Here is a 13,816-nt window from a genome sequence, read left to right as displayed (position 1 = left end):
TAACCCTAACCCTAACCCTAACCCTAACCCTAACCCTAACCCTAACCCTAACCCTAACCCTAACCCTAACCCTAACCCTAACCCTAACCCTAACCCTAACCCTAACCCTAACCCTAACCCTAACCCTAACCCTAACCCTAACCCTAACCCTGAGAAAGATATAGTATATTGTAAAGAAAAAAGAATTATACTCGAAGGATATAATAATTATAATAATTATACCTATAAAATTTTAAAAAGTTGAGATAAAAGGTAGTATTATAGTAAATAGTTGGTCGGCTAATTAATATATGTTAATACTTAATTTTTTTACGTTTATATAAAAATTTAGGACTTTTATTAACCGTATTAAGAAATTAATTCTACTATTCGATTCGCTTCGTTAAGTAGATTCTCCCTATATTTATTAAAGTTCCAGAACTATTTTTTTTATTTTATTATTGTAGAATTTTATTAGGGAGTTAGTGATTTTGTCTTAGCCTCTACAATTCCTGTTTAATTGGGAACTTAGACTTCTTTTTTGGGTGTTCTTAGTTAATACTGTCAAATATACTAAAAGAATAGATGTACGGACTACAAATGTGAAAGATTAGAAAGATTCAATTTGAATTTTGGGGCGCGTAGCGCCCTTTCCTAATGTGCGCGAAGCGCACGGGCCGCAGGCCGCCTATGCCTAAAAAAGAGGTCTGATTCTGAGATAACTTACTACTACCTTCAGCCCCAGGTCATTCGATGTACCCCGCTCCCTTTGAGGGCTAACCTTGGCATTTCCAGCACCTTCGATACCTCCCACTGTCGAATATTTAACCAGGTAGGTACCTACCTCTTGAGGGGGTTCTAGATGCCAATCTTTCTTTCCACATTGAAAGGTTCGACACCCGCCTGCCATCCCCCAAGTATCGGCTCTGTGCCTGCCTCTGCTCTCACTAACCATACAAACTTTTCGATTCCAGATCCACTTTGCACACCAGACCAAGTGCTGCGCTCACTGCCTAGGTCCTGGTTGCCTACGGTACTGTGCGTTGCCAACCCCAATCTCGCAGCCCCAGTCTTCCTACACTGGAACAATGGAAACTTCACAATTAGGCCAGTCAGAAGGACCTCCCTACCCCTCGTTTAAGGAGCTTGAATACGAGGAAGTACGTGTCTTCCTCTCTCCCGCTACCGAGCGACTCTTTTGGGAGCTCGATGGGGTCTTCCCTACCGCGATATCCGTTATGAAGGACGAGCGCGGTACAAAGGATGATCTGGAACCATTCTTCCGACCAGACACTGGCACGTGGCACGAGATCTCGCAGCTTCCCGTCACCGAACCAAAGGTCTCGTCTCTTGAAGCTTCGGTCTACGATCTCGATCAATTGGAGTACGATTGGCTGCGTTGGCATGAGGACCACGATGCGCCCCAGTTCGGCCAAGAGTACGTCACCTACGGAGATCTTGACGACGACATCCGGCCTTACGCGAAGGAACCGAAGGAGGACGGCAGCTGGGAGGAGGACTCAGACACAGAGTTTCTCGTCAAGTGCTGTGGAGAGGATAGACCGCTTCGTAAGAGTGGGCTGAAGTTGGTGGTCACGGCTTCTCAATCAGCAGGCAGCGAGTCCTTTGTCACGATCCGTGACTTCGTCAGCGGTAAGTACAGTTTTGTCTCTTCCAAGTGCCGGCTTCGACTTTGCTAACTACCTACATAATCTCAGCCGTTCATCCCTGGCTCATCAGCATGCGCGGCGATATTCTTAGAGCGAAGGATCTCTCACATGAGAATGCCCATACACCGGCGGAGCGATACAAATGGATGGTAAACGTAAAAAAACATTGTGGGGGAGAACTCTTCATACAAGAAAAGAAGGAGTGGATTCAGGACCATATCCCGTATGCGCATCGTCCCGTGCATCCTATGACCCCCTCACTAGCGGCGATACTTGCAGCGAGAGATGCATCGAGGAATAGGTGATTAAGTGGACATTTCTATTCTCTTGTTCATCATCACCTTCAACGAGGGCATTCAATACTATGACTAAGGCTTCAGCCATAAAGTATGTAATCATTGAGGAACATTTGAGACAAGCGCCATCATCTGCTTAGTTACACCTACTACTGAGCACAGTGAATCAGTGAGCGGCCGTGGCAGACGCACAATACGAGTTTCCATAAGCAATGACACTCGAAGCAGCAGCCGTCCCACAAGCGCCATTCGCGCAATCCCTCAAGCCATATCCAAAGTTAGCATTCTCACAAAGACAAGAGGGCGCCGGACTAGCGCAACCCAGAGCCGAATACTGAGCCACCATGTTGTTGAAGCACGTCTGACCGCAGGAGGGCAGAGCAGCCACACCGGTGGTCGTGGCGATGTGGGTAGCGAAAGCCGTGGAGCAATATGCATCTCCGAAAGCGATCACAGTACTGCCGACGGCAGTTCCACAGGCCCCGTTTGAGCAATCCCGGATGCCATTCTTAAAGTCGACGTTATTGCACAGACAGTATCCGTCTAGAGCGGCACATCCCAGGGTGGAATATTGAGCAAGCATGTTGTTGAAGCACGTCTGGCCACATGAGGGCAAAGCAGCTAGACCGGGAATTGTAGTGCTAGGAGGTTTTGCGCTGATAGTGGTTGCCGCGGTGCTTGATCTGGATGTCGTGGCCGAACTCGTTTTGGCAGCGGCGGTGGACACCGAGGCAGTGGTTTTAGGGCTGCCGGTGGATGTTGGTTTGGTTGTGGTGGTTGAGGTTGAGGTTGAGGTTTTTGACGTGGTGGTGGTTGTCGATGGAAAAGATGGACTAGGGGAACAATTTCCCAGTTGGCATAAGCCGTACCCGCAAAACGAAGGGCCTGTACCGCATTTTCCGGCTGCGTTGCAGCAATCGCCCCATACACCAGCACACATCTTATATCCATGCTCCCTGCCGCAATTGCCGTCTGTGGTGTAGACAGAATCTCCTACACATGCGCCTTCGTAGCAGGTTCCGTCTGCACAGTCTTCTCTAAATTTCGAACAGGGCATCAGCTTGGTCATGACCATATTGATGACAAGGGGGGACTCACGGAGAGCTGCCGCATTTGAACGTCTTTGCATTACAGCACTGGCCGAATTTCGAACCGAGACAGGTAGCGTTGTTGTTTGGGGGACCACAGAGACCGTCATAAGCTCTTAGAGGTTCGATAACTATGCGACGGACGGTGGTTATTAGTCTGCACGTTAGTAAATCATCGGCGTCCAGGACATGCGGGTGTCTTACAGCCTGCCACGCAATACTCGGTATCGGCTTCAATGTTCCCGCAGTCAGAATGCACTCCCGGATTCAGCTTGAAGAAGGTTTCGACAGAGATCCCGTATTTGAGGGCTAGTGCAGTACAAGTATAGTAGTTGACGTCCATGTCTTCCGTGCTGGCGGTATACCGACAGTTAACTTGACCCGGGGTGACATATCCACTGCTGATGAGGGGGCTGGTGGGGACCGGCATGGGAGGGACAGTAGTAGACGATGCGGCTAGGGAGCCGGAAAGGGTGGTGTTGGCTAAGGTCCGTTTCTCAAATTGGCCATGTTCCCAGTATATGGGTTGGCACTCATCCTTTGCGCGAACTGTGCTTGCAAAGTGAAAGAGGGCAAGAGCATACCATGTTGTTCCCTGGGGTACTAGATACATGGCAGGCAGGGAGTGTGGTTGGGTGGATGAGATGCGGGATCAAAATTCTGGGCGAGAACCACCAAGTCCGAACATGGGCGGCAATGACAGAGTACTTATTGTTTGGAGCGATGCTACTAGCAATGCCAACAGACGGACAGAAACGCAATTGCTTAATTACAAGCCCAAGTAGGCAGGAGTTCAGACTTTGCGAGTTCGAGCCTTCAATGTCGGGACAGTTTGCCGCTAAGCCTGCGGTACCTGATCTGATGTAGGGTATCTCGTGGAGCCCTCAGTTGCCTCCGGCCAATGGCTGTGAGCCCTGACTGAAGCGCTCGATACGGACCGGGCCTTCTCATCAAATTAGCAGTTTTTTTTTTTCGGATCCAAACTGTCGGATCGGGCCAGAAATCACCTACACGCAACATGTGATGAACATAAAGGTATGTAGACTCTGATTGGCTGCCATACGTAAGGTAGTGGTAGTCTGGTCTGATTCCTTGAGTCATCCTTCGTGCTTCGCTTCCCGATGGAACTTTCCAAGTTCTTGCGCAGGACCTTCCTAGGAAGGTAGGTACATCCTTCCCATCATCTCAACATTTCATTGCCATCTCAAGGGTACCTCTACATTCAAGCATTCTCATTACTCCATTGCAACCCTCCATCCTTGTACAATCATCCCCTCTCCGATCTAGAGGTACGTAGGTAGGTACAGGTAATTCCGTCCACTTTCCGTTGTAGGCCAAACAAACGACGATGAACTGATGAACCATGACCAAAATTGACAACGACAGACAAAGGGCAGCCTTGTAACCAAGGAGTGATGTAATGGATCCGTATTTGGTACGTACTTAACTGGTTTTAAGCTCTCTTCTTTCTGCCCCGGCCATTCCTTGGATCCCACTCATCCATAACTCCTTGGTAATATGGTGATTCTGCCCTGTCATCCAAAAGCCAGCTACTCACACACAACGTTTCTTCAGATTCGCAAACGTGGTATTGTCTAATCTAAACAATGCGGTAGCGAGTAAGCCCGGCCTTCTCCAGCAGCATTCCCATAGTAAACAGGCATCCATCTACACTGTAGAATATGTGCTCTTCCCGACCAGGGCTTAATATGCATCCAAGCCCCTAAATATCACACTCATGGGCACCAGAGACGGTCTAGGCTTTTCTCCGTCCACAGGTTAATGCCGTGTTTCCGCATTCACATGTCTGAACAACATGAGAAGAGTGGTATTCAATCTCCGCGCGCGTTCCGGTCCTGCCTCGCCTGTTCGACCGGTGTATACCTATACACTTTTGCATGGATGCGGAAGCTTAGCGCAGTGAACACCAAAGTGACGACAACCTTGTTTTACGTTGAGGTACAAAATATGAGCGTTTTTTTCCCTCCCCAATCTCTAAATATGGTATAATGGCAGTACCACGCTAATCAATTACATCCATGCACAAGTGTACTCCTTCCCAATGGAAATACAACTCCATCTGTTTTCTATCTCCAATACGAGGTGTCTAGGAGTATGGTTCGCTGCCATGCATGGATTCGAATTAGTTGTATGGGAGGAATGGCACCCTCCTATCTCACAGCGGCCAACATCACGCGCCGGCTCGTGACTCTATCTCACCATTGTCCGTTTCCAGCTGCCGTCGAGGTTCCTTGGTAGGTCTGGTAAAGACAGTAAGACTGGATACATGAGAAATCGTATGAGTAGATAAACCATCACTTGTTGCTGTTACTCCAGCGGACACTCTTGCTCTTTGCATGTTCTCTACACACCTACCTGCTTTTGCTGACTGTGCCACACTCAAGAGATGGTAGTCTTGCAGTTTCTTGCGCTTTTTGCGCAACTCTTCCATCTATTCCTTCCTCAAGTGGCCGAGGCTCAGTACATCCAAGACTACATCAAGGATACTACAACCGGAAAATACACCTAGTCAGTCACTCCGTTTCCCTTTGCCCCCCTCACAAACTTGTATCGCCAAGGCGCAGCTGCCTGCTCATCCCAGCTATCTTATCGGTTGGGAAGTTACCTACTACTACCGTTGCTAACTCTGTACGGTTATAGCCGGTCTATTTCATCCGTTCCCCCATGGCCGGTTATCGACCTCCACTCGGCGGTGTTCCTTCAATACAACTGTTTCTACATGAAGGAAATATGCAAGAATGCCGACAACTTTGCGGCGACCCCAAGAGGACAGAACCTACATCCTAACAGCCAGCTTGCTAATAATGTGTACGGCTATGATCTGGATACAGGCAAAACCAACAAGTATCAGGCAAACACTCGCCAGGAGAACCGTCGCAGCGCATCATGTCCGGGTAGCTGGAAAAATACCCACCACTGTCCGGAAACCGATCAGCAGAGGCCTATGCGACATGATGGCCAGTGGTTCACGTCCGCGACAGAGCCAGGGTCATATACCCTTGAGCACAGGAGGGATGCAAACAGAAACGTGATCGGATACAGCAATATCCGGTACAGCTGTGATGAGTTCCCACCGGCCACATGGTGCGTACATATTTTTGCCCTTCCCAGGAGTGATTTTCAATGGCTGGTCTTTGCCCTGATTTATGGAGCAGAGACCGAGAAAATACCATCTTGGCTGTTGATACTAACATGTTCAATGTTGATCAGGGTTGAGGGTGGAAGCGGCGAGACGTACCTTAACGTGTCCCAAACCAGGTGTGCTGCGATTCGCTGCGCGGCTGATGCCAAAGCAGAACAAGACTGTAAGGCCCATCACGAACTATCTGTTCAATGTTCCATCATACCTGAAAACTTTAGCTGAGTTCCAGACCATTTTTCGCTAACTCACATGATTAATAGGGCAAGCATCCGCTCATGGACGTCTTCGTGAAGCGCTCGAACAATTAGCCAGCAGCGATCCGCAATATGTCAGGTATAAATCCATCATTCTTTTCACTCTGATGCGCGACACCCTACCCTGGGATGGCATAGCCGCTCGCATCACTGTCATGCTGGATAATGGGCCTGAAGAGAAGTTCATTTACCAGAACGGCCCGGACAAACGCTCAGCAGGAAGAAACGGCACCTTCAAATTTGCCGGCAGGCCCCCGAGGCCCGTCACGGCCGCAGAGCTTAGAGCCCGCGTCGAGGCGGGTGAAGGGTATGAACATCGGGTGCACGCCAATCTGTCGGAGACTCTGCACAATGTAAGTGGAAATGAGATGAGCTCCAAGGTTGTTTGGATGCCCGATCTAGGAACTGACGTGAATATCTACCTACATATGTCTAGGTTCTCCAGTCAGACCTTTTGGGTGAAACGATTCCCATGCCTCGCAGTATGGAACGTTTCTACCGCTGGGATCAAGAAGATGCGGTGGCCGAAGAGCAAGCGAGACGGAGCCGAAATGCGACCCTTCCCAGAACTCTACCAGAGAATGTCGTTCCTCAGCCACGGACCATGCCAGAACAAAACGTTACACCACTGCTCAAAAGAGCGACAGTCAAAGATCTTGAAGCCGCACGAAACATCGTGAAGAAAGCGCTGGCCGACTCGTCAAGGTTGAACAAGGCCCGAGTGGCTCGGCCCCTCCGCAACAAATACAGCTTGAAGCCCGGGACCATGGTCGGTGGAGGTGGCGTTGTAGGTAAGCAAAATATCGCATACAGAGGTATTGACCAGGATGTACCGCCGCTTCTGGATATCACGGATGAAATTGCAGCAGCTGCAGCCCTTGTTGCAGAGGCCGACTCGCTGGGTGGATGGAAAAATGTCACGAAGCGTGCGGCTACGACAAGCGCGGGGACTTATTGGATGCAAAGGTAAGTCTTTTCTGAATCATTCCCGTCGTCAATGCAAATCGCCCGCCTGCTTACATCGCAATGTCACAGTCTTGCTCGCAAAGGCACTGTGCCTTGGGGAGATGAACCCGACTATGTGAGTTGTTGTCAGGACTCCCCGGATGTTCGGCATGTTTCATCCGCTAACCAAAATGCAGGCCATCTTCAGAAATGTACTCGATTATGGAGCGGTGGGAGATGGCATTACGGTGAGTTCGATGCGCTGAAACAGAAGCCCAACCCATTCCACACACTCCCCCGCACGACCACATAGGTACCTCTACCTGTGTACAAGGACCAGACACCCTGACCCAGCTTTGTTGTGTTAACTATGTGGTTTTTCTGTGCTTATATATGTACTGACTTACGATTCTACCTCGGTGCACAGGATGACACAAAAGCTATAAGCAAGGCCATGGGGACAAACAGCACCCGATGTGGCAAAGGATGCAATGGGTCTACGACTAAGAACGCCATCGTGTATTTCCCCCCCGGGACTTACCTAGTATCCTCTACCATAGCCCTGCCTTTCGGAACACAGGTCATTGGTGATGCTAACAACCGGCCGACCATCGTCGCTGCTCCAAGCTTTGTCGGTCTAGGTGTCTTGTCCACGGATGAGTATACCGGAGACGGAGGCCAGGGTGTTGATGGCGGAGACCCTGAGTACGTAAAATCTCGGACCCCAAAACTTGACTTGCAGGATACATGTACCTACCTAGTACCTACATACCGTACCTACACCTATACATCCGTCCCAGACCCCATAACCACTCCCTACCTGAATCCCACGTTGTCTCAGTGGAGATACTCCAGGACATGCGAGACTGACTCGTTGCCTCTTAGATATTACGTCAACACCGCCAATTTCTACCGTCAAATTCGAAATATTGTCATAGACATCCGAAAGGTCACTTCAGGAACCACGGTCACCTGTCTCCACTACCAAGTCGCTCAAGCCACAAGCCTTCAGAACGTCGAGCTAATAGCAGCAGCTGGCTCGTCCCAAATAGGTTTGTTCGCAGAGAATGGCTCCGGTGGAGGCATTTCCGATGTCACGTTTACCGGGGGTGGAATCGGGCTGAAAGGTGGCGAGCAACAGTTCACTGCGCAACGCCTCAAGTTCAATGGATGCACAGTTGGAATCCAAGTTATCTGGGACTGGGGATGGGTATGGAAGTCCATCGCCATGAACAATGTGAAGACGGGATTTCAGCTCGTCGGTGATGGTGGCGTTGGCAACAGTGAGTGTCTTCTGCTTCTCCCGCCCCCCCGGATCTGGTGTCTCCTCTTTCTTGACCATACAGTATTAAAGGCTCTGCGAGGCGCTTTTTATACCTATCTTCAAGTACTTACCTTCAGGTACAGCTCCAAGATATCATGCTAACACCTCATTTCCTATAGTCGGCTCAGTCTCAATCATGGACTCTTCCTTTACAAACGTCGGTACTGTCGTCATTGTCAATCCCATAACAGCAACTCCTGGAAAGGGCAGCACAGGGATTGCCCTTGATAACATTGTCCTTTCAGGTGTCTCGGTTGCTGTAGCTGATACCACTGGCGCCACGCTTCTGGCCTCATCGCCTGTCATTGACCAGTGGGTCGTTGGACCTGTCTATGAAGGATCGACGACGGCTCGTACTTTCTCCATGGGTGGGAAAGTCGGGAACTACCGAAGGCATTCGACGCTTCTGGATCCTCAAGGCAACTACTTTGAACGCCCCAAGCCTCAGTACGAAGATCAATCTACTTCCATGTTTCTGCATACGAAGGACCTCGGGTGTAAAGGTGATGGCTCCACCGACGATACAAAAGCGTTCCAGGCGGCGCTATACGCAAGTTTGGGCAAGATTCTCTTCGTCGACGCCGGATCATATATTCTCACCTCGACTATCATTATCCCCTCCGGCACCAAGATTGTGGGCGAAGCATGGTCTCAATTGGTTGCGTCAGGCTCGTATTTCTCGGATGCCAGGTTTGTTACAGCTTTTTGTCTCTTCATATGTTTCCCAAACGCTGATTTATATCCACCTCTACTGTAGCAATCCCAAGGTCATGATCAAAGTTGGAAATGCCGGAGACGTTGGCAATGTGGAGATGCAGGACCTCCTTTTCACCACCCGCGGCGCGACAGCCGGTCTGATCGTCATCGAATGGAATATCCAAGCTGATGCACAAGGCTCCGCCGGGCTTTGGGATTGCCACGTACGCATAGGAGGTGCGACGGGAACAGAATTGACACCTGCAGAGTGTCCTCCCGTCACTAGCGGTATCAACTCAGACTGCTCTGCGGCTAGTCTTATGATGCATCTTACCCCATCAGCGTCGGGTTACTTCGAAAATATGTGGCTTTGGGGAGCCGACCACATGCTCGAGTAAGTTGTGCTCTACTCTTCCCCGTGCCCAGCCCGACATGAGGAAGGGTGAAAGCCCACCTCTTGTGACTGCTGTATTAACATCTCCCTACCTGCCTCTAGTGACCCTGATCTGGTCAGCGGAAACAATAGCATGGTGCAGACCTCTGTTTATGTTGCTCGTGGCTTTTTGATTGAAAGCACAAAACCCACTTGGTAGGTTTACGCCAGGCATCTTCTCTTCCAGTCCCATTACAGAGCTCTGGTATCAAAGAGACTACCTCTAACCTCACTACCCGTAAAGGCTTTACGGGACCGCGTCCGAGCACGCTGTGTTCTACCAGTACAATTTTCACAAGGCAGCAAACATATACGCTGGCATGTTGCAAACCGAATCGCCTTACTTCCAACCGACTCCGCCACCACCAGCTCCTTTTGCTGCCGTTGTTGGTCTTTTGCCCGGGGACCCCGAGTATACATGTGCTGCTGGAGATGAATTTAGTGGCTGTGATCAATCCTGGTCTGTGGTCATGACAGGCTCGGCGAACATATTTGTCGCTGGTGCAGGCATCTACACTGTAAGTGATAACCCATTGCAGCTACCGCCACTTTCGTCCCGCGGGACTGCTCCTTGCATCTAGTCTAGTGCTAATAATCATCCAATCATCTAGTGGTTCTCTACATATGCGCAGACGTGCATCGATACGCAGTTATGTCAAAAGGCACTTATGCTTCTCCGAAACAATTTCGCCAACGTTCGTTTCCAGAATCTTGTCACCATCGGTGCCAAATACATGGCTGTCATGGACGGCAAAGGCATTCCGGCCATGGACAACCTCAACGTCGACACGCACCCCAATTGGTCCCAAATCAGCATTCTCGATGTCGGTACCAACGGCACCACCAAGTTTGATGAAGCCATTTGGATCGACCCCACGATCTGGGAGATGGATGAACCCAAATTCACATGCTCTCCTCCTTGCAATGTGAAACTACCACCGTGGAGAGGTGCAACCAGTACTGTCAACTATCCATTGGTCACTGTCAGTCAAGGAACCTGGACAAGCACCATCACGCAGGCGCCATTGACCGTTACCGAATGGGTGTTTGAGCCAGTAACCCTAAACCAGGCTGTCGCGGATAAGAACAAACGTGTAGAGGTTGTGACTATATGGCCTGTTCCAGCAACGACACCTGTCTGGCCTGCTATTGTTTACACGGGCAACGACGGAAGGGCAACAACAACATCTGCCACTGGTGCCTTCCCCAAGCCTCCGGCATCCATCGGTCCGAACGCCCCTACGCCCCCCTCCGGAAGCTGGCCCAAGCAACCTGTCCGGGCATACTTTGGCTTTCCTGAAAACCCATTGGTTGATGAGTGTTCCTTCACCGACTTCTACGATCCCTTCTGTTTCACTCCGCCCTGGTTCGGAAACATGACCAGACCAGGAGTTCCAGACAGTGGGGATTATTTCAACGAGAATAGCGCGGAACTTCAGACGACCTGCCCTCCCGTTACTTCTACGACAACGTCAACTATCAAGTCTAACCCTACTCAACCCGTGCAGGAGCCAGAGCCCTTGCCCTCGACCTATGAGCAAGGTGATGCGCGGACCAACTCTCTACAATGTTACAACAGTGGAGAAGACACCGAGGGGGTGCGGATGCTAAACGCCGCCAAGAGCTTTTGCGACTCAATCGAGCACTCGGACCTTGGACCTGGGTTCTTTTTGTCCAAAGACTTCGACTTCCCGTATAACAGTGGCATTGGTTTTGTTTCCATTACTATCTCGCTTGAAATAAAGGCTAAGTGTAGCTTCGTATACAACAAAAACTTATGCGTTCACTACTTGTCCGTGCCTACAGACAGTTGCAATTGTGGTGGAGTAAACCACAAGCAGGGCGGAAAATTAACAAACAATTGTTATGTGTGGAGAATTGACCCTAACCGTCGACTCTAACGAACGGTAGTTCTATTGTAAGTATTACTGCTTGATTCCTGTATATAGAAAAGTGCTGCACTGTAGTGGTGTAGCCAGTTGTATTAATAGGAATCTAGAGAGTTAGAAAACGAGTTTACTTACTAACACGTACTAAAAACTTATAAGTACGTACTTTTTAAATCTAGCGGCTATTATATAAATTATCTCGTTCTAATTGTAATAACTATTATTTATATCTTAAGGTGGGTTAATTTAGTAAACCCTGTGAAAGCGTGATCCTACGAGTGATAAGACAACAAGATTAGAAGCCACAAATCAAAGTAATATTAAGTGTAAGGAGGGAAAGAGAAGGTAGACGAACGAAGGCATTTCGGATCCGGACATATAAGTCAGATCTGCCATTCGTCGCCGCCTTCCCAATCCGGATCGTCTATCGATAAGAAGATAAGATAAGAAGCTTGTCCGTCAGAGTACCCTTATTCCCAATACCCATCCAGCCAAGCCGTGACAATAACTATATTGGGAGTAGTAGCTCTAAAGGTTAGCTAAGTCTCTTTTAGAGTATTTTCTAATTAAAATAAACTATTCAATTGAGAAATAGTAGCTAGTTTATTACTTTAATAAATATTTTTAACCTTAAACTGCCCAAAAGATAGCTTAGTAAGTAGGGCCTATATCTCTTTATATAATATAAAGGTAGAGTAATTTGGATTATTAGGTATATTAGTAGTATATTAAATAATGAGGCTACTATTGTTGAAAGCTTCCTTTATATTGTTATTTTTATTAAAAAAGCTAGTAAAATTTATACTTCTACGTTTAGTTTTCAATTATTCTACTATAAATACCTTAATATTAAATAATTTTAGTTTAATAATTTCAGTTTTTATTACTATTCTTATTATGTATTTACTATACTTTAATCGGAAGTAAGCTTAGAAGTCGAGTATCTCTTTAATAATATTATAATTATTATCCTTTATAAGCGTATTGTTACAATCTATTTTATTATTGACGTTTTGCTCTACTTATATATAATTCGGGATTTAGATATTAGATAGAATAAAAGAGAGAGTAAATAATTCTTTAATTTTTAATAGTCTAGCTATTGAAGAAGTGCGCTAGTATTGTAATTGTATTTGGGAACGATTATAATAATGTTGTATGTGGGTTGGGAGACTGCGAATGGATTGTGTATTCTTGTGTTGGGAGTTTTCCTCTATAATAATAATAATAAAATTAATATTATTAGAAAGCTGTAATTTTTGTGATCAAAATTAGCCAGAAAACCTCGTAATACGACGTATTGTTGTAAAGTTATAGTATTGAGGTTAATATTCTAGTGGGTTAGTTAATATTTATACGATTCTAATCGAGTTGTATATTTAGACCTCCTTGAGCGGAGGGCTAGAATATTGCCTAGAATGGAAGCAGAGTCAATTTATCGATAAATTAATAAAAAATGTAGTATTCGTTACAGGTCCGTGTACGCCCGGGAGCTCAAGGTGGTCTGAGCGCTGAGATAAGTAGTAAGTGTAACGCAACGGAAGGTACCGTTAGCTACGTCTATTCATACAGGTAGTAGGTACCTCTACCCAACTACTACGCAGCAAACCCATACGGCTTTGGCACAGGGGGCACGTGTACGGTTGAAAATGGAGGTCGGAAGAAGAAGAAGGGCAGATCGGGCAAGTGACGACTATCTAAAGCATGACTTGAAACCTGAGCCATTTGTTGGAAGCAAATTCTTACAGCAATTCGAACTTCTTGGAGCGTTCGTTTTCGGGTAACCCGAGTGTCCACGGTGCACCAACACCAACCGACCCTAGCCCGACAACGACGGCCACAGAAATGTCGAGGGGACTTCCTACCTTCCCCGAAGCATGCCTGCAGCATGTACCTTCTTGTGCAGCTCCCCCATCGGCCCTTCCTTTACAATCAATTGCACCATCTCCAGTCACTCGAGTCCGCCTTTGCTTGGAAGTGCTATCCTTTACTCCCCCATCGTGATCGCGGCTGCAGACGTTCACTCTACTTGTGTATCAAGATAAGGCCGGTTGTTGACCAATGGCGTGTTATACATAC

General features: G+C 48.0%; 3 protein-coding genes across 3 annotated transcripts; 2 read left to right on the top strand and 1 right to left on the bottom strand.

Annotated features, from left to right (window-relative positions):
• Positions 1–951: 951 nt before the first annotated feature.
• On the top strand, positions 952–3,060 carry NEUTE1DRAFT_148386 (uncharacterized protein; the record flags this gene model as incomplete). The annotated part of the gene is made up of 2 exons (XM_009855477.1): positions 952–1,632; positions 1,698–3,060. 2 exons carry the CDS (start codon positions 1,068–1,070, stop codon positions 1,952–1,954), a joined length of 822 nt encoding a protein of 273 aa, XP_009853779.1.
• A 145-nt stretch (positions 3,061–3,205) lies between these two features.
• Positions 3,206–3,646, bottom strand: NEUTE1DRAFT_47489 (uncharacterized protein; the record flags this gene model as incomplete). The annotated part of the gene is made up of 1 exon (XM_009854484.1): positions 3,206–3,646. The coding sequence occupies one exon, from the start codon at positions 3,644–3,646 to the stop codon at positions 3,206–3,208; it is 441 nt and encodes a 146-aa protein (XP_009852786.1).
• Positions 3,647–5,411: 1,765 nt separating this feature from the next.
• NEUTE1DRAFT_117997 (uncharacterized protein) lies at positions 5,412–11,924 on the top strand (the record flags this gene model as incomplete). Its single annotated transcript, XM_009855476.1, has 14 exons — positions 5,412–5,562; positions 5,695–6,138; positions 6,265–6,359; positions 6,457–6,803; positions 6,887–7,416; positions 7,486–7,531; positions 7,593–7,643; positions 7,823–8,100; positions 8,281–8,678; positions 8,839–9,409; positions 9,477–9,809; positions 9,912–10,004; positions 10,093–10,366; positions 10,460–11,924. 14 exons carry the CDS (start codon positions 5,441–5,443, stop codon positions 11,747–11,749), a joined length of 4,872 nt encoding a protein of 1,623 aa, XP_009853778.1.
• Positions 11,925–13,816: the final 1,892 nt, after the last annotated feature.

This window comes from Neurospora tetrasperma, assembly GCF_000213175.1.
Source record: "Neurospora tetrasperma FGSC 2508 unplaced genomic scaffold NEUTE1scaffold_5, whole genome shotgun sequence".
NCBI lineage: Eukaryota > Fungi > Ascomycota > Sordariomycetes > Sordariales > Sordariaceae > Neurospora > Neurospora tetrasperma.
The sequence above is the reverse complement of the archived record's forward strand: the minus strand, read 5'-3'. Positions and strand labels throughout refer to the sequence as shown.